General features: G+C 37.5%; 1 protein-coding gene across 1 annotated transcript in view; it reads right to left on the reverse strand.

Annotated features, from left to right (window-relative positions):
• Positions 1–565: 565 nt before the first annotated feature.
• LOC131156995 (uncharacterized) overlaps positions 566–21,185 on the reverse strand; it is a 39,028-nt gene continuing 18,408 nt past the window's right edge. Inside the window, exons 8-10 of the mRNA XM_058110803.1 lie at positions 20,356–20,450; positions 20,044–20,148; positions 566–872 (exon numbers count right to left, since the gene is read on the reverse strand). Of these exons, the coding sequence (XP_057966786.1) occupies positions 735–872; positions 20,044–20,148; positions 20,356–20,450 (338 nt within the window). The 3' untranslated portion in view covers positions 566–734. The remainder of the gene's footprint in view (positions 873–20,043; positions 20,149–20,355; positions 20,451–21,185) is intronic.

The raw sequence follows: 21,185 nt of genomic DNA on the forward strand, positions 1-21,185 counted from the left end.
TCCAGCACAGCCACCTTGCTCAAACACCCTGTGCCAACCTGAGAATCCAACGGGGTTGTTCTACTCTCGAGTTGCTGTAAACGCAAATGCCAAGCTAGTTCATTGCTTACAATTTTATTTTTTTTTAGAAAAAGTTCTTGAGTGCAGACAACAGGTTACGTCATTGTCTTCTAAGAGAAGAAACGACAAATTCAAGTTAGCAATGAAAAGTGGCAGAAGGAAGAACATCCTCATCAATTGAAGTTGACCAATTAACAATGTAACTCTGTAACAATGGATTTTCAAGTCACATAAGAGTTGTAAGAACTCATTAAATTGGCTAGCCAATCCCACCTAGTGAGAATTAAGGTTTGGTTTTGTTGTATAAGAATTGTATGAACACAATAAGAAGCAAGAACTCACTTGGAAAGAAAGTGAGGTACCTTTCAAACCAAACAAAAAAATGCAATTTTTGTGCTATGATTTCCAACAAGAAAACCATAGATGATGTACAAGTGGGAAAATCCTATCAATGGCCACATTGGATCAAACCAGTATAAATGGTCACTGCATCACATTCTCCGAATTATCATCAAAATTGTGGGTTTTTCTAGCTAGTATAAATGGTTTCTGTAAACTCCATTGTGTATATATTGTTATACATCAGCATCACCATAGAGTCATTCAACCCCAAGGACTGAATAAGCGAACAACTACAGTATATGTAAGTGTCAGCGTAAATTTTCCCACTATATTCACAATAAACAGGCCTTGAAGCCCTTGTCTAATTCCTCTGCTTTCAGGTTCTTCCCTATGAACACAATCTTGTTTATTCTTGGTTCGTCTGGGCCCCATAACCGATCAGGTGAACCTTGGAATATATCATGAACTCCCTGTTACAAGGACAAATCACAGTGAAATTCAAAAATTATAATGCCAAAAATGAACCATACACCAACCAGATCAAGGCAAAAACAAGTTTTGTATTGATAGTGATACATATTTCCCTTAAGAATCTGTGGCAGCAACATGGCCATGACAACATTTATTCCAACAAATAATCCACAAATATAATCAAATAATACAATAAAACTTGAAAAGAGAAAAAATAAATAAACACAAAAAGAAGAAACCAAGTGCCAGAGCTTTATATATGCTTCCGGTATCGTAAGGACTATGTAGTTAAATTCAAGTGCTGTGGCAATTAGTCTACTCTCTAGTGCCACCAACAGCCAGCCACAAGATGGAATTGAGAGAGATCAGGAGGAAGAGATGGGTTTCAAGGATAAACTTGGGATAGTATAAATTATTGTTGCCTTCGTGAAAACAAATACATGGATGTGAGGCAGAACCATGATTCCATTAAACAGGAAAATCAGCACATTACCCAAAACGGCAATTCTGCCCAGTTTATGGAAACCAAGCAACAAAATGGGAATCAGGGCTTGACTTCTGATTCCAGTTTGGACCAACTGCCATGTTAGTTTTCATCAATTTCATGTCCACAACGATTAAAGGTTGGATTCATCCGAATGTATTAAAGTATTGTATGGTCCCACCTTCCTTCACTACTTTTCTTAAACCTTAATCTGTCTCCCTCTAACCTTAAATTATAGTTTCTTCTCTCTCGAAATCGAATTGTCAAACATAATGGAGAGAAATTATATGTCGTTACTGATTCAATGTACCATCTACATTAAAAACAAAGCTGATGACGAGAGAGAGCGATCATCATGGAGGAACAAGCCTCCCTAGAAGCCCTATGCATCACTTTGGAACTCTACAGATATTGATTTAGTTGATATTTTGATGGCACTATTTCCATTTAGTAAATAAAGCAAGCATGACTTTCGAATTTAGGAAACTAATTATCTATATAGATTGACTGTAAGCCTCTGTGGAAGGCGTTGAATTTTGGAATAGAAATGATTTTGGTTTTGGAGTTAAAAGAGTTTCCATACCCGTGTGAGTGTGTGGAGTACACACACATTCATGTGGCATCTGAGACCTCACGTCACACAGTGGGTTCAGCCATAGGAATCCTTTTCCATCATCCAAAATAGCTTCTTGGCAATAAATTTTAAGTTTGCAACTGACATCATGAAGAGAAATAATTTTTTCCCAACCATTGTCCCTTTTAAAATTTTTGCCTTCTATTTGGCAATTACCTCAAATATTTGAAATGACTGACACTATATTTAGATGTTAATTTTTCCAGCTGGTAGAGTCATGTCATCATACAACCCAATCTGATCCTGGAACCTCCCAGTGACCAATTCAAGGTAGGATTCCAACCTCTGCAACATGGCAAATGTCTGCTACATGGGGTTGGCTATATGAATTTTTTTCACCATTTTGCACTATCCAAGGTAATATCCTCATAAACTTGGAATATTGTTAAATCTTTCTTTAGTCCTTACTACCTCAGTCCAAGTTATTCTAGGTGTTTTTCAGGAGGAGGTAAGTTGAGGAATATATTAAGCAATTTAATATATTCCTCACTTTACCTTCTTAATATATATATATATTAAGCAATTTAATATATTCCTCACTTTACCTTCTTAATATATATATATATATATATATATATATATATTAAGAAGGTAAAGTGAGGAATATATTAAATTGCTTAATATATTCCTCAACTTACCTCCTCCTGAAAAACACCTAGAATAACTTGGACTGAGGTAGTAAGGACTAAAGAAAGATTATCTCAGCTTCTACAACCACTACGCCTAGCCAACTGTGGTATGTTCACTCCTTTATTTTAAAGGCAAACCATGCATCCATCTTCAACATTCTCATTCCAGATACATTCATTTTTTGAACCTGTTATTTCTTAGACGCTCAACATTCTGCCTCGCACAGGCGGTCTTATTGCTATCCTATATCATTTTTAGGGGAATCCAAGATCACACAACACGCCAGATGGACTCCTCCATTTTTCAGGCAATCTACTTTAGTTTTATGTATCACATCTTTAATTTCTCCTTCTGTTTGCATAATACACTCAAGGTAACAAAATCAACTACTACAGGTTTTTCTTACAGACAAAAAGAAAAGATTCCATCAGAGAGAATGTACACAAAGGAGAATGAGGAGTCCCCCAAAGATGATAAAGAAACCAAAGAAAGAAAAATAAGCTAATAATGCCTGCCAATCACTCTGAAAATCCAGTCTAACTCGCTGCCCCGACTTCTCATATACGTTTCTGGAATATTGTTAAATCTTTTGTTAGTCCTTATACTACCTCAGTCCAAGTTATTGAGGTGGTTTTTAGGAGGAGGTAAGTTGAATATACAAAGCATAGGGGAATTATAACCAAGAAACCACAGAACTAACAAACAGCAAACTAAGGACTACAAGCTTTTGAGAGAGTCATTTTGTTGTTGTAAAGTCTGCAGTCTTAGCTGTTAGGTCTTTAGTCCTTAGTTTGCTTTTTGTAAGTTCTGTGCCCTTTCATTGGTTGTAATTTTCCAATATATTCCTCAACTTACCTTCTTCTTTATAAATAAAAAAAAAAATATCTTTGTTTCCTTATCTCAGCTTCTACAACCACTACGCCTAGCCAAATGTGGTATGTTCACTCCTTTATTTTAAGGTTACTTAGGCTCATCATCAACTACCAGCCCCTCCACCATTTTCTTGCTGATGACAAGTTCCCATTACCAAATAGGATCAATTTATTTTCAAAATTTGACTTGAAAGCGGGCTTTTGGCAATTGGGCATCCATCCAGATGACAGGCCCAAGACGGCCTTCTGCATACCTAATTTCCACAAACAATGGACTGTTATGCAATTTGGGCTCAAAGTGGCCTCGTCCATATTCCATACTTCATCATGTCCTGATCAATGTTGATGATATCCTTCAATTTTCAAAGGACACAACATCACATGCTAAGTTTTTGAATAAGTTCACAGATATTGTGGAGCACTACGAAATTATTTTGTCAGAAAGGAAAATGATTATTGGTGTCGAAACAGTTGATTTTCTTAGGATGAAGATTAGCCAAGGGAAATATGAGCTACAACCACATATTGCTACATAGCTCAGCACCTTTCCAGATAGCCGAATGACAACAAAACAATGGCAGCAATTCCCTGATATTGTCAATTATATGGCAAAATTTGTCCCAAAGCTGGCAACTTACACAGCACCACTCCACCAGCTTTTGAAAAAGAAATGTGTCCCCTTGGGAAGCTAAACACACAAAGCGGTAAAATCACTCAAATAAATGACCATAAAATTACCACCACTCCAAATTCCTGACAAAGGAAAAAGAATCTTGCAAACTGATGCTAGTGATTACTATTGGGGAGCAGCCTTAATTAAGGAAAAAAAAGATGGGACTAGACATATCTGTGGATACAAGAGTGGAGCAATCAAAGAATCAGAATCGCACTATCACTCCACCTTCAAAGAAATATTGGCGGTAAAAAAAGGGATTGAAAAGTTCGAATTCCATCTGAGTCGACATACTTTTACAATTGAAATAGATATGTCCACATTTCCAAAAATGATCCAATTCAAGCAGAAGATCACCCCGCGAGGACAACTTCTTAGATGGGCGAACTGGTTTTCACAGTATAAATTTGAAGTAAAGCACATCAAAGGGAAGCACATCCCTAGTGACTTCCTCTCAAAACCAACAAATCCCCAAACTCATCCCCGGATTCTCTTCCTCATGGCATCCTCATCTTCCTCATCTCCTTCAAAACTTGTCCAAACCGTTCCTAGTGAAATCCAAGATAGCATCCTTAGTCACACCATTGAAAAGAGAAATCACAAAATGATCGAAGGTCTCTAGTCCCTTCTCTCAAAATACGGATTAGTTGATGCACCAATAAAATACTTGGACTAAACCATGCATCCATCTTTAACATTCTCATTCCAAGATACATTCATATTTTGAACCTATTATTTCTTAGACGCTCAACATTTTGCCTCGTACAAGTGGTCTTATGGCTATCCTAGAGCCACGAAGATGTCATCCTCTTGCCCGTAAAGATACAAGCCCTCCACCAAATCCCCACAAAACAGCAAAAGCCACACATTACCACCAATCCATGGCATCTTTTATTCAAGCAAATGCTCTAATGGGGATGTTTAAAACTCTTCCACCGACACCGGAAAAAATACCCAACTCTCTCCAAATAATCCAAACAATCTATTCTATACAGTCCAAGTAAATGAACAGTGTAAAAAAATATGGGAGCCAAACTATGAACTGTCATAGCATAAATAACACATCAGGGGACCTTTGTAGGCCTGCTACATTACAACAGATTGTTGGTGTGAACTTTGTTAAAATGAATGCCTTAATCTTGAAGGGAATTTTAGCCTTCCAAATACCATAATTAAGCAGAAAAGATAAATTATACCAAGTCAAATTATCAAAGAGCGATTTACAAGAAAAAAACCTCCAAAGAATCCAAATCCCACACCCGAACACCCCTCCCATTGGAAGGACAACAACCTTCAACAACGAAATCAAATAAAAGAGCTCCACCACCTCCATATCACTTAGATACCTAAGCAAATGAAAATCCCTAGATATATTACTCCCATTAGAGATCATAAAGGAAGAAATGGCATCATTATGCACAATGGGAAGATGAAACAGATCCAAAAAAAGGAATATCTAACCTAGCATCACCCTACCAAATATCCTCCTAAAATTGAATTCAAGAACCATCACCCAATTTTATTTTGTAAAAGGATAGAATGGGTAAATCTAGAAATTAAGCCTCTAAGGGCTCTCTAAGAACATATGTACCCAAGTACCCAAATTTGCATCTCAATCATTCACCTACAACCCAAATTTAAACTTCTAAAGGAAATCGTCACAACCATTTACCTATTAAAGCAGTGTTTTTAAACCCCAACTTACCAAGAACCAGAGCCCCTCCACCTCAAACCTACAGATAACCTCCCAGCTAACCAAGTGATCCCTCTTCCCCCTACCCTTGACCGAAGAAAATATTCAATAGTTTTTTTCTCAATTACCTCACTACCCCAACAAGAATTCTAAATAGAGAGACAAATAACATAGGGGTATATAGACAAGGAGCATGATACAACCTACTAGAGCAAATAAAGTGCCCTTCCAAGCTTCCACCCAATGCTAAGATGCCTTAGCCACCACAAGATCTCAAAATGCTAAGGACCTAGGATTACCATCCAGAGGAACTTCTAAACAAGTCAAATGCCAATTTAAAAAACCAAACCCAGCTAAATACACCAACTCCAAAGACCTATCAAAACTAAGATTAATAGCGGCAATCCCACTAATCCCCAAATTATATTTAACCAAAAAATCTGCGTAAAAAATTGTCAGATCATAAGAACATTCAAGAAGACTAGCAATGATCACCTAAAGAACAATACTATCATCCAGAAACTATCAAGCCCTCTATCTACTGCCCCATCTATCATTCTATTTAAGATATCAACAATAAGAACAAAAAAGAAAAGAGATAACAGATCACCTTGCTAACAACCCTCAAAGCCCTAAAACAAGACTTGGGTTCCCCATTAATTATAACGAAAAAGCGTCACTAGATAGACAACCCCTCATCCAAGATCACCACCTCTCAGCAAAGTCCTTAGCGAAGACCTTACCCAAAAAATTATAACACGCAATCATATGCCTTTTCAAAGTCCATCACCACTAAAAAATCATGAACATTCTACAAAGCCACTCAAACCTCACCGAATTGTTCCACAAAAATCTCACCACTTAACAATGAAGGAACAAATATCTCATTTTCCTCATAACACATCCCACACATATATGGCCTAAGAGCTTTATTAGGCCTCCTAGACCCTAGTCTGAAGCAAGTTATCTATATTAATCCTGTTGAAAACCAAGGTCTGAGAGCCCAGATCTTAAAATGAATTTTTGCCTTCTATACAACTTTGTCCAGATTGAAAAAGAAGAAGTTCATTGATAGGTTAAGAATATACAAGGAGAATAAGACATCTCCTTAAAAAAATCTAGGACAAACCAGATAAAAATACAAAAAAAGAAAAATGAAAATTTGGGATTTTGTGAGATGAGAGAAAAAAGAGAAAGACCCCAAAGAGCCCCAATCCAAAGCCTAACATCCACCCTCGCATTAGAAATAGGAATTGAAAAAACACCCAATAAGAAAGTAAGCTCATCAAGCAGTCCCATGAAACATTAGCGCCTTAAAAAAATAGGAAGTTGAGCTTCCTGCCTTATGAATGAAAGAAAGTCTAAACAAATACAGCACTAATAATTCGAACTAAATCCCACCCACCTAGATATCCTCCTAGAAGCAAACTCTAGTACCTTTACCCACTATAAAATGAATGAGGAATGAAATAACAAGATACCATGGAAACAAATTTCCAGGGACTAGCAGAGGCAACAATGCCACTCACCCTGATATCCCACCCATTCATATGAATATCACACTTGCTCTTCATAACCTTATTCCATAAGGAGTTGGTCTCTAAGGGGAAACCACATTTCCAAGTCTCCCCTCCTCAAATTTAGGCGACCACCTCCTAGACAGCAATATGATCCCTTTTGTCCTCCTCAAAACTGGACCACAAGAAATCTCTTATTAACATCTCCGAATTCTAGCCCAACTTTTTAGAGATTTTAAAAAAGAAATAAAAAATAAATGGGAATACTAGAGAGATGCACTATTGAGAGTCCCATAAGAGAGGTAAGCCTTCTTCGACCCCTCTAATCATTTCCCTACCCTTTCAATCACCAAGTCCAACAAGGCATCTGACAAAGGATTATCCCCCGAAAGAAGAACAAGACACGAAATAGGCCATGCCAAAGTATTGGAACCACTAGAGTTCCAAAGCCCTCAAACTCCATATCACTGAAATTAATTCCTACTAAATTGCTCTTATTTATCTTCAGCCCTATAATCTTTTCAAAAAAGCTAAGCGAAGTAAGAATCTGACAAAATTTCTCATTGTCCACAAGCTCGAGATGAGACAACTCCACCTCCTCCCTCCCAACCAAAAGACCCCTAATCACACCTAGATCTTAAGTGCAAGGCACCAGTATACTCAACCCATCCACCACCAACACAAGCATGAAAGGGGAAATGGATCCCCTTGCCTTAACCCCATGGAAACCTGAACCACCCCTGACCTAACATTCACAATTATCAACATAGAAGTTGGGCTAAGACAACCATAATCCACCTACCCCATAAAAGCCCAAAACCATATTAACCAACACCTTATCAAGGAACCCCCAATTGACCATGTCATAATCTTTCTCAAAATCTAATTTAAAAATCATGCCATTTTTGCGCCTCCTCACATCCTCAACCACCTCATTTGCTACCAAAGCAGCATCTAAGATTTGTCACTCTTTAGCATACTAGGCCATAAAAACTAGATCCCCCAACCATGCTTTTAAATCGCCGTAGGGAATAGCATAACGTAACAGTAATGGGTGTAATGGGAAGCGGGAGTAGCAGATGTTACATAACGGGAAGCGGGTGCAATGGCCATGAATTTTTTTTCAAGCATGCACAACCTTCTGCATATTAGCGCACTTGCATGTTTTAAGCTTTTAACCCTTCTTAGAAAGAGTTTTAGTATATTTTGGATCCTTTAGTTCGACTAACTAAGTTATTTGGCAAGGGCAACAAGTTTACATTTGTTTTAAACCACCATTGATAGAAAAATTACGTGTGTGCGTATTTATACTTCTCATTGTTCTCATCTGTGATAAATGCTTATGTGTGCTAAATTAATTAATGAAACAAAAATACATTATGCACTCCATTAATCTATTAGACACATAAGACATACGAATAATACAAATATAAAATAACTAGAAAAGAAAGAAGGTTGAAGTTGAAAAATATAGAACATAAATATCAGATTACTAAAATTATCAAAATAAAATATTTTCCAAACAAGTTAGTATTTTTGAATTCTTAATTAATGCAAATCTTGTGAGTATTTAAAAAAATAGTAAATTTTGTATTATTGCCATCCTCATTATAATATTTTCCCCCTCGCCACATGGTACATTGAGAATGATTTATGAAAGAGACGGAAAAAGTGAGAAGTAAAAAATAAAATAATTTTTTTTTAGCGAAACAGTCTTGCAGCAATTATGTAACGGCCATAGTAGTCTTTACGTAACGGTTGCAGTCCGTAACGACTGTTGTAGACACGATTTTTCTTCCCACTGATTTCGCGGTGTGTAATGATATCGGTAACCCAAAAAATCATTACGTAACAACGTTACATAACCGTCGCGATCATTATTTAAAACCATGCCCCCAACACCTCCCTAAGTCTCCTCAATAAAATCCTAGAATCTTGTAACTTATTGGCCTAAAATCCTTCACCCTCCTATATCTCTCCTTTTTAGGAATTAGAGCAATGAAAGTAGAGTTAATACTCTTACATGCTACCCAATTCCTATGGAAATCCCCAAAAAACCTTGTACTATCATCTTTCAACACTTACCAATTATCCTAGAAAGAAGCCATCATAAAACCATCCAGTATTGGGGCTCTATCCCTATGCATGTTAAGCACAACCCTTCTAACTTCCTCTATCACAAAGGCCTCTCTAACCAATTTGTAGCAACCTCCCCAATGGGTTTCCAATCAAGCCCCTCGACCATCACCATATTCCTACACCCCTAAGTACATAAATTTGCAATCTCCTACCCAATATGCACATGATCCCTAACTGCTATTCCTTAATCTAACTCCAACTCTTTAATGAGATTGTTCCTCCTCCTCCTCCTATTAGCTAACCTATGAAACAATCTAGAATTACAAACCCCTTCCTTAACCAAACAAATCCTTGTTTTTTAACGCCAACTCCTCCCTTCCCCCAACAACACGTCCAACTCAATACAAATATGAACTCTCCTCGCTCTATCTTCCTCTTCTAACAAACCACACTCCCTCAATTCATCCAAGCTAATCATATCAATCAGAATTTGTTTTTCTCCTCCTTGATATTACCAAACTCCTTTTCATTCCAATCCTTAAGCCTATTCTTGACAAACTTCAATTTTCTTGTCACCTTAAATCCTTCCCACCCTTGAACATGACACTCCTCCCACCAATCTCAAATCTTTTTTGTGATAGGAAAGGTGCAACAGCCACATGTTCTTGAACTTAAATGGAGTAAAACTCCATTGTATGTGATTGGAATCCAAGAGAATCAGACGATGATCAGAAATGTGACTAACAAACACCTCTTGTAGGACGTTTGGGAATATATCTTCTTAACCATTCATGAAGAGGAATCTATCAATGCGAGACAAGACTTGTTTTTCCCCAAAAACCACCCAAGTGACAACCATTATTCAAGGGCATGGCATGTCCCTAAGGCCAAACTCCCAAACAAAAGTATTGAATTTCCTTATACTATCATTCACCATTGAACCCCCAAGCATCTACCTCGAGGTCCAAATAATATTTAAATCACCTCCACTACCCAGTACAAATTTCAAGGTCCATACAAACTAGCCAGTTCTTCAAAAATAATAATTAAAAATTTTAAAAAATCATTATTCTGACCATACACCCCCAACCTCTAGCAAGAGCGACAAGGAAAAAGACCCTAAAGTACAATATTTTAATAATCCTAGTCTAGTGCCCAAACCATTAATTGGCCCCACGAGTCCCCTAAAGAAGAAAATGACACCCATTCTTTGAAGTCACCATTGAACCCCTAAACACGCCCCCTTTCTCATAACTAATGAAGCCAATCTACCAATTTCCTACTCGATTTATTGCTTTTTCTTCTCTCCCAACATCCTTTCTCTTATTCCAACCTCATCCCTAGAAGAACTCACCATATTGAGTCCCAAATCATCTAGGAATTTTTGGGGCTGCCTAGTTTTCTCTCTAACAGACCGCAATTTCACCCTCATAAAGGTTAATAGTTTTAAGCATCCCCTTAGTTTATAACTCCTTTTGGTATTTTTGTAATTTAGAGATTGTATGGCAAGACAAAGGAATGGGAGAAACACCTTCAGACATTGCAATGTTACCTGAATTGGCTTAAGAAACATCATTTCCAATGCCTCTAATCATCTCAGTAGGTTGAAAGAGAAGAAGAAATAGTTCCTGTGTAAAGACCATTTCCTGTGTAACCTATGATTTGGGTTTTGGGATAGAGATCACCCAATTTTTGTGATAGAAAAGACTCTTAGGGCTTGTTTAGTTGTGAAGAACATATTTCATTTTCCATTTTAATTTTTCAAAAAATTACAAAAAAGTTAGCTAAATTTTCATTTTTACAACATTTTATGAAATAAATTAACAATAACAACAAGTTCTGCACTATTTTTTGTGAAAATAATTTTATTTTCTATTTCTAATTTTTCAAATAATTATAAAAATGCTACCTTGTTTTCCAATTTTCTAAATTTATATAGAAAAATTGGAAAACATCTTTTTATTAGTTTTTAGATTTCTAACTCTGACTTTGCATATGGGGGCATGGAATTTGGATCTTGGACTTTGACTTGTGTGAATTATCTATTGAGTTTCCTCCAAATCCAAGTGAATCCAAATTCAAACTCTAAATTCCATGATTATAGATACTACCTTATATAATTTTCAAAAAAATTGAAAAACAAGTTGCCTTTTTTTGTATTTATTTTAAAATCTAGAAATAAAAAATTAAAAATGGTTTTGCACATTTAAACAACTCTTTATTTTCTACCTCTTTAATAAAAATCTTCAAGAACTAAAAACTAAGCAAAAATTTTTATTTGGAAAACTAAAAAACGGAAAATAGAAAATGTTTTCCACAATTAAACAAGCCCTAAACTATTAACTTCGCCAGCCCTCTCAACCTCTTTTGTCATCGAACCAACTTCCTCGCCCTCTCCTCCCTCGCTTCTCAAATTCTCAATTAACAGCTTCAACCTCGAGATGTAAGAAGATAAAGATTCTTACTCAACGTTTTTATATTCCGAAAGACTTTCCAAAAGCAACACATCCTTACCTTTCTCTTGTCATGAGCCCCTCCTCCTCTAGCTTCTTTTTCACTCATTACAAATATCCACCAACCTCCACAAGGTTGGGTCAAAATACCCTATGCCAAGAACCATTGTCACTTTCTTGAGTGTTTTTTCAACTAAAGCCTTCTATCCACCCCCCCCCCCCCACCTTCCTCATTGCTTTGAATCTCTTGTAAATGCAAAGCCATTTGCAATGTTCTTTTCGAGCCTAGAAGAATATTTCATTCAAGGAAGAGGGCTCCCGGCCATTTGACTCCAGACCCATAAACAAGCAACCCCAACTTCAACTGAGGAAGTAGCAGTTTGTGGTCTTTATTGGGCCTCACTTGGCCCATTGCATCTAGCCCATGTTTAAAATCTGACCATCTGTGGGTTCCCTCCAACTAGGCTTTAAGCCTTCAAATCCTTAAACCCCCTCCCCCCCACCTCTTTTTTTTTTTTCTTGGCCCAGCATGCCAATTATGTGGAGGTCAGGCCTTGTTATCTCTTTGGCGCAATTGATTCACAAAATTTCCACACAACATGCTTCCCTAGTAATTGTGTCAATTAAACCATGGATATCCTTCATGAATCTCTATATTCCCTAATCTATCCATTTTTCCTTGATCATCAAATTTCCTCGGTTTATTTTTTCCTCACTGGAATTCCCCCCTTGCTGATTCTCTGCAACCTTGCCTAATACCATGGCAGATTGTCTGCTTTGATGCACACTGATTAAATACACTGCACACTGTAAAATAATCATGTTCATTTGTTGTTGCCAGCCCAAGGCTCCTCTTTATTGCACTTTTCTTTACTGCCATCTACCAACCCAAAGAATTCCTCTGTGCGGGATCTTCACTAGAGATAAAAACCTACTGAAATGATTCTATCAGTGGCTTGCAGTTCTGAAAACCTTGATCAACAGGTTTGTCGTTTTTGAAAAAAGAAATGTTCTGAGCAATACAACAAGCAACTTCTCACCTCTAAAGAAAGATGGAAATGGAATAGCCAACGTTCATTCTTTTCCATGATCTTGAGTAAAACACCATCCTCCAAGAAAGGAAATAGTTTTTAACCTGTAAAGAACTCTGCTTCCCTCAAAATCACCAGCAGAAACTCTGAAAAAAAAAATTGGAACTGAAACAACTTGACGAAGAACTCTCCCTCTCTCACTTCGATCTTTCACCGATTGTTGCCCGTTTCAACGATCGGAAGTTACCATGAGGATCAGGGAGTGAATATCTACAAGTCTAGCAGAGTGGATTCTCGAACTCAGGAAAAAGTGAGGGTTCAGTTTTCAAGCCTCTCAGGTTATTTTTCAGGAAATAGTTAAGGGGATCTAGTTAAGTCAGCTTTTTAATGATTTTGAATCGTACAAAATGTTTATGGAGTAAGTGTATTTATGTTTTCAGTTGAGGTTTCAAAAACCGACCGTTTAAAAGGTCATTTTTCAAACCTAGGATATATGGGATCCTACTTTAAGCACAAATGAACGGTGGGAAGGCCGGTTTTATGTTTTTAAACCATAAATACTATGTTTTAATGGTTGCCTACGGTTTATGTTTAAAGTGCAGGACATTGTGTGGTAGGTGAATGGTATGTATGTATTATCTTATAACCGAAATGACGAATGTTTGTGAAATACTAAACAGTTTGCGAAATATACTAGAACTGCTTGTGAAAATATAGGATGATGTTTACGGCCGTGAGGGCTAAGTATATGTTTAACGGCTGTGAGCCGGGTATGATATGACGGCCGAGGACCGAAAGTTACATGTCAGGCTTTATATGAAATGATTATGAAATATGGTTTTATTACTTAAATTACACGATATGCTTTAGGAACCATGATGGACCTTATGTCAGGAGCACAGTACCGTTGCTAGGATTTATATATGTGACCATGTGCGTCACACCGTACTGCGAGAGTGCTGTGGTGGTCTATGCCGATTAGCCTCGATAGAGGGTGTACCATACCTGGAAGGCCGGACTTCCAAGACACGATAAGGCAATCAGGGCACCAAGTACGTTGCGGATGCCTGCATAGTTGGAGTTATGATGCGGATGAATGTTGACTTTATCTGGGTTGATCACCCCAGGCTTAGTCCAGCCTTCGGGTAGCACAACTCTGACCACGAGGGTTTATACATGGCATTAGTCCCAGGAGGTGTCTTTTATGCATATCTGTACATTTATGTAAATGATGATGTTATGAAATGAATGAAATGTTTATGTCAGGAAAACGAAACAAGCATTTACAACTGTATATGTATGTATGATGTTAAGACAGCTATTTTCGGTTATATAAAAAATGAATGTTTTCTGTAAGCACTAAAAGCATGCTGCCCACACACTGATATTAAGTTGATCACCCTTACTGAGAAGTGTCTCACCCCAATATACAAATCATCTTTTCAGGAAACTACAGATATCGTGCTTAGCAGGATCAAGGGTGAAAGTTAGATTAGTTCCTTTTTGAGAGTGTCTGTAAGAACTCTGGCGTATGTAAGTTATATTGTCAGGCTCAGGGCTTGTCTTATGGTTGTATGGACTGAACTAGTTGTCTAGTTTTGGTCAGATTGTAATATGGATGCATAGAAACCTTTATGTATGAACGAACTTAGAACCCTGGTAACGTACATAGGGAGAATGTTTCATTACTTCCGCTGCATTATTGTTAAATGATTATGGTAACGTCAGCCACGTGGGCCCGAGGTGCTACTAAAGTGACTTCCGCATACCTAATACCATAATCATTTAACAACAATGCAGCAGAAGTAATGAAACATTCTCCACACATACATTACCAGAGTTCTAAGTTCGTTCATACATAAAGGTTTCCCTGTATCCATATTAGAATCCAACCAAAACTGGACAACTAGTTCGGTCCATACGACCATAATACAAGCCCTAAGCCTGACAACATAACTTACATACGCCAGAGTTCTTACGGACACTCTCCAAAAGGAACTAATCTAACTTTCACCCTCTGATCCTGCTAAGCACAATACTTGTAGTTTCCTGAAAAGATGATTTGTATATTGGGGTGAGACACTTCTCAGTAAGGGTGATCAACTTATATCGGTGTGTGGCCAGCATGTTTTTAGTGCTTACAGAAAACATTCATTCTTCATATAACCGAAAATAGTTGTCTTAACATCATACATACATATACAGTTGGAAATACTCTTTTCGTTTTCCTAACATAAATACTTCATTCATTTCATTACATCATCATTTACATAAATGTACAAATATGCATAAAAGACACCTCCTAGGACTAACGCCATGTATAAACCCCCGTGGTCAGGGTTGTGTTGTCCGAAGGCTGGACCAAGCCTGGGGTGATCAACCCAGACAAAGTCAACATTCATCCGCGTCATAACTCCGACTACGCAGGCATCCTCAACATACTTGCGTGCCCCGATTGCCCTACCGTGTCCTGAAAGTTCGGCCTTCTAAGTATGATACACCCTCTACCGAGGCTAATCGGCATAGACCACCACACCACTCTCGCAATACAGTATGGCGCACATGGTCACATATATAAATCCTAACAACGGTACCGTGCTCCTGACATAAGGTCCATCAGGGTTCCTAAAGCATATCGTGTAATTTAAGTAATAAAATCATATTTCATAATCATTTCATATAAAACATGTCATGTAACTTCCGGCCCTCGACCGTCATATCATACCCGTCTCACAGCCGTTAAACATAGACCTGACCCTCACGGTCGTAAACATCATCTTGTATTTTTACAAACAGTTCCAGTATATTTCGCAAACAGTTCAGTATTTCACAAACATTCATCATTTCGATTATAACATAATACATACTATTCACCTGCCACACAATCTCTTGTACTTTAAATATAACCCGTAGGCAACCATGAAAGCATAGTATTTATGGTTTAAAAACATAAAACCGGCCTTCCCACTGTTCATTTGTACTTAAAATAGGATACCATATATCCTAGGTTTGAAAAATGACCTTTTGAATGGTCGGTTTTTGAAACCTCAACTAAAAACATAAATACACTTACTCCATAAACATTTCGTACGGTTCAAAATCATTAAAAAGCTGACTTAATTAGATCCTCTTACCTATTTCCTGAAAAAATAACCCGAGAGGCTTGAAAACTGAACCCTAACTTTTTCCTGAGTTCGAGAATCCGCTCCGCTAGACTTGTAGATATTTACTCCCTAATCCTCGTGGTAACTTCCAATCGTTGAAACGGGCAACGATCGGCGAAAGATCGAAGTGAGAGAGAAAGAGAGAGTGGGCGTGGGTTCTAGAGAGAGAGAGAGTTATATAAAAAAAAATACATAACTCTTAAGTAACTAAAATATCTCCTCCAAGAAATTTATTATTATTTTTTTTTTTTTTTTTTTTTTTTGTCCATCAACAACCTGGTGAAAGCTTTTCGTGCTGTTGACCCTATGGATCACACCCTGTTTTGATTATGACAAATACTCAGGTATTTGATGGCTTTCAAGTGTATGTGCAGGTTCGTTTTAGCATATCAAGTAATGGCACATGAAAGCAAAGCAAGAAGACCCAAAGGATTCTCTCTCATTTTGTAAATTCAATTAATGTAACATGGGTTTGTAATAGTAACTAGGTATATGGTCTGTAATAATCTCTGCATGTCATGCATGTAGGTTTTTGTAAGCTCAACATGACCATAGACTGACCTTAGGATACCGAATGTCATTAGGGCACCCTTCGGTCGACCGAACGCCGTATTTTTTCGGTGTCTTCAAAAAGACCTAGAAATAACCCTAGGACACTCACTCATGCATATATATATGTATAGTCATTTGAATAGGGTGATTGCATGCTTAAACAGGACCGAAAGGCACTAAATAGGCACATTTGGTCGACCATACTCTCTAGTACAATTCCTCCCAATCGACCAAACCGAGACTGGGTCAACAATTTGACCACTACCCGGTTGACCGAACTTGCCCAGTTCATTTTCACCCGGTCGACCGAACTCCTTCCAAGTCAACTATTTGACCACTTGGTCGACCAAGCCCAAATTGCATGCCGACGCACTGGTCGACCGAGTTACCACATGTGAGAACTCAAAGATCTGGTCGACCGAACTAGTTAGTTCAAAAGGTTCCCGGTCAACCATACCGCGCTAAAATGAAAAATCACCCTGGAACCTCCATGTTCGGTCGACCGAACTTGTATTTCAAATGATACCCGATCGACCGAACTTAACACAGCTCGGTGGACCGGTGCTCTCAGGTTGCCCCATTATTTTTACCGTGGTTAATATTTTTAAACAGGGTTAATTGGGTTAAAATGGTTTAAAACAATATTAATAATACTGTACTTGTCCTAACGGCTATAATTTTTCCTATCTCTATATATAGTCCTTCATTTGCAAAAATTAGCATGAGATTAGCCAAAATAATTAGCAAAAATTCTCTCTATCTCAAAATCTCATTTTACCCAAAAGACTCTCAAATATTTATTCCATTGATAGATCTTGATATTGTGAGAGGTTATTGATTGTTCTTGTGTTTATTATATAGTGCTAATACTCCCATTGTTCTTGTTTGATTGATTGATTTATTTTTGGGGAGTTAGCAAAGTTTATCCCACAGATTTGAATATAATAAATCTTGTGCTGGGATAAACTAGCAAGCTTAGGATATTTACATTGTTATTGCAAGTGTCTCATAGATTTGATTTTGTTGTACAAAATATTTTCTACAAGCTAAATTATATTTCAAACTACTCATGTGCTTATTTCATTGAAGAAAATCTTTTGAGTTAGTTTGAATATTTGATTAAGCATCTTTGAAACTCTAATTGAACATTGATATTTGATATTAACGTGTTTCAAAAATTTAGCTTGTCTTGAACACTCCTGAGCATTCTTGCGATCATATCTTGTTGAGTGTAGCTTGCACAAAAATATACACCACTGAGCTTACAAATCATACATGTTTGGTGTGGATTGATTATTACTTGCGCGTATAGGGTACATATCTGCTTTACATGAAAGCACAATCACTGTACAAACTTGATTGAGAAAAATACTATTGTATTTCCAAGCGTGACCTGAGGGAGCGGTAATCCAGCCCGGTAAGGATTGTGTAAAGGTTGGGATCAGCCCTGTGAATTTGACCTAGGGCCTTCTCCGCCCTGCAAGGAGAATTTGTAAAGGTTGAGGTCAGCCCTGTGCTAATTGACCTGATTGTAATCGGTGCCGCTCCACCCGTTAAGTGAGCATTAGTGGAATCCTTGAGCTTGCGAGCTAAGGGTGAGGACGTAGTCACAGTTGGCCAAACCCTGATAACATATCGTGCATGTTCTTTATATTTCCGCAAATTTATTTTCTGCACTTTTATTTTCATCACATGTATGTTTATGTTTGATTCATTATATGTAGTACATGTGTTGATTGGGTTTATAATTAAATTGAAAGACCCTAGGTTTGTGTAATGCTGCTACTAGATTAGCTAAACCTAGGAATAAATTTTAAATACCCAATTCGCCCCCACTCTTGGAAATACACCAATTCCAAAACCTGCCACTGACCATTCCACCTTTCCTCAACAACTATAGCAAAGGCTTGATCATCACCAGAGAAAAGGGAACTCCAACCTTTTCGGTCTCACAACTGTTGCCTTTGCCATGGTCCATCACCACCTTCTATTCCACTGCCAAGTTTCTCCACCAACTGCCACCAAATCACCAACCCACTCTTCTTCCTCATTGAAGAAAGAGTATCCTCAGTCTATCTTGTGCCACCATAACCATCCAACCAACATCAGCCTTGACAATGTCCTAGCCATCAACAATCATTACATCAATCTTTGGCTTCAAATGTCCAAGTTGACGCTCACCTTCGCCCTCCTTCAAAGAGAGCTAGCACCGTGTGAGGAGACAGATGAACACAAGCAAGGGTTCTTTTAGTGAACTAGTGCCTTGAATCAGCCCTACCACTAACCGATGTGTTACTTAAGCCAGCTGGTCTGAACCAGTCAGACAGAATCAAAATGATTCAGCAAGAACTTAAAAAATAAAAAAAAAAAAAATCTTAAAAAAGTTGAAGGTGAATAAGGACCAATTCAAGCTAGTTCAGAGAAATGTTACTAATTTTAAAGATTCAAGAGACGATGCCCATGGCTTCATAAAGCACACTAGTGCAGCCACCCAACAGCACAAGCGGGCATGACAAACCTCTATAAATATGTTGGGGACCACTGTAAAGTGCTACCCCTCCTTAAAACGTTGGCAAAAGAAAAAGGACAGGTGGATGCAAGCAGTACCTCCAGCCTAACTGTGATCACAAGTCAACAAACCTCAAAGCCCCCTCTAGCATACATTGGAACCTTTCTATTGAAGAGTTTGCATATAATGGGAATTAAAGGGTGGAACTCATTCGACCCATGAAAATAATTTGAAGAGCCAATCCACTGGAAAGATTGCATGCAATCTCAGGAAGCAATTTATCACAAACAAAGGGCGAACTACTCTGACAGTTACCGAGCTAAGCAATCAACCAAATATTGTTAAAGCTCACGACAAGGTTGACCAAAAAGAGTATTATTATTGGAGAAAAGGAAGGTTTGTGGAGATGTTTAGTAAGCCAATGTCAAAACTAGATCTTAGACCAATTGTATTAGCAACAAGGTCTAAGGGCATATGGATTATTAAGTCCAAAGAATCCACAAAGGAACTTGAGGAGGTGGAAACTGCAGAGATTAAGCACGGTTGGTGATCAACCCTATTAGTTGAGATCAGTATGGCCCGGTACATTCAAAATTGGAATCATCACCACAACTGACACCATGAGATTGGTCCAAAGGCGCAACTGATGCAGTTCAATTTCTGCACCAATGATCACAATGTGTGTGGAGCATTCACAACAGACATGTAAAGAAAATATGTGCAAAAATAAGTAAAAATTAAATTTCCATGGACATTTGAACAAGATTTTGTAAACTACAACAAAAGAATTATAATAATTTCCATATTAGATATATAATATCATTCTTAGATTTTAACCACTAAGGGATAAATTGTGCTTTTAGAGAGACTCTAACCCACCTGAAAGACAAATCTCTCATTCATACCCTCAACGCATAGGATTCCTTTCATCCGATATATATCCTCGCTGTGTTCCAGTAACAGCGTCCCAAGCCAGGTGTTAGCCTGGAGAACACAAAGATATATCACAACAGTCCAGACAACATAGAAGGTCCATACAAGTAAAATGCAACTCTCCCAACAAGCAGCTATTAAGAAACTGGAAATGATTTTGTTACTCAAATCAAAAGTTTAGTCCAATTAAATAGAATCATATCAGCAAATGCAATTGAAATTGCAAGACAGCCAACATACAGAGTCCTTTGAACTAACCTTCTCAAGATCTAAGCTCCCTTCACAAACTATACTAACCGAAGAAATTTCAGGATTGTGCAAGTGATTGTGGGAGTGGTGATCATTATGATGCTCTGCATATCAAAATGACAGACAGATTACTCCATGCCATTACCAGAAGAACAAAAGATTAGCAACTTGAGTTAAATTAAGACAACGACCAGGATCTGAGTATTGAAAGAACTGATCTAAACTAACAGTCCATAAAGTCAAATGTAGGACTAAGATCTATGTAACTCATGAATTATTACATTTACATTCAGAGATCCCCAAACCTGCTGCAACCAGAATTACATAATATCAAACAAAACAAGTGTGCATGAGAGAGAGAGAGAGAGCATACTATGACAGCATAAGAAATGAAAGACTTGGGAGCATATTCGATGATAATATTGATTCCAATACTACTGATAGCTCTCACATCAGGTATGAAAATGGAGAATATTACAAATCAATAGCCGTGATTAGTGCACACCAGCAGAAGGATAAAAAGCATAGAAATTATTGACTACTTCAAATATTGCACTTCAATTTGGACTTCATTGGTTTTATCATAAAACAAAATATTCCAAAGAACCTTGCTCCTATGCATTATAAATATAATTGGTGATAACAACCATGGACTTAAATCTCCACGAAATTGTCAAATTTTCCGTCAAATTTTTTGCTTTCCATCACCCTCGAAATCAAAATGTGATTTGATTTCCGTCTTATATAATTTCCGTAAAAATTTCAACGAGTCATAAAAAAATTATCGAAACCTTGAAATTTTAGATAAATTTTAACTATAGAATGAAATTTCCTCAGAA

The sequence above is a fragment of the Malania oleifera genome, chromosome 6 (genome assembly GCF_029873635.1).
Source record: "Malania oleifera isolate guangnan ecotype guangnan chromosome 6, ASM2987363v1, whole genome shotgun sequence".
Lineage (NCBI taxonomy): Eukaryota > Viridiplantae > Streptophyta > Magnoliopsida > Santalales > Ximeniaceae > Malania > Malania oleifera.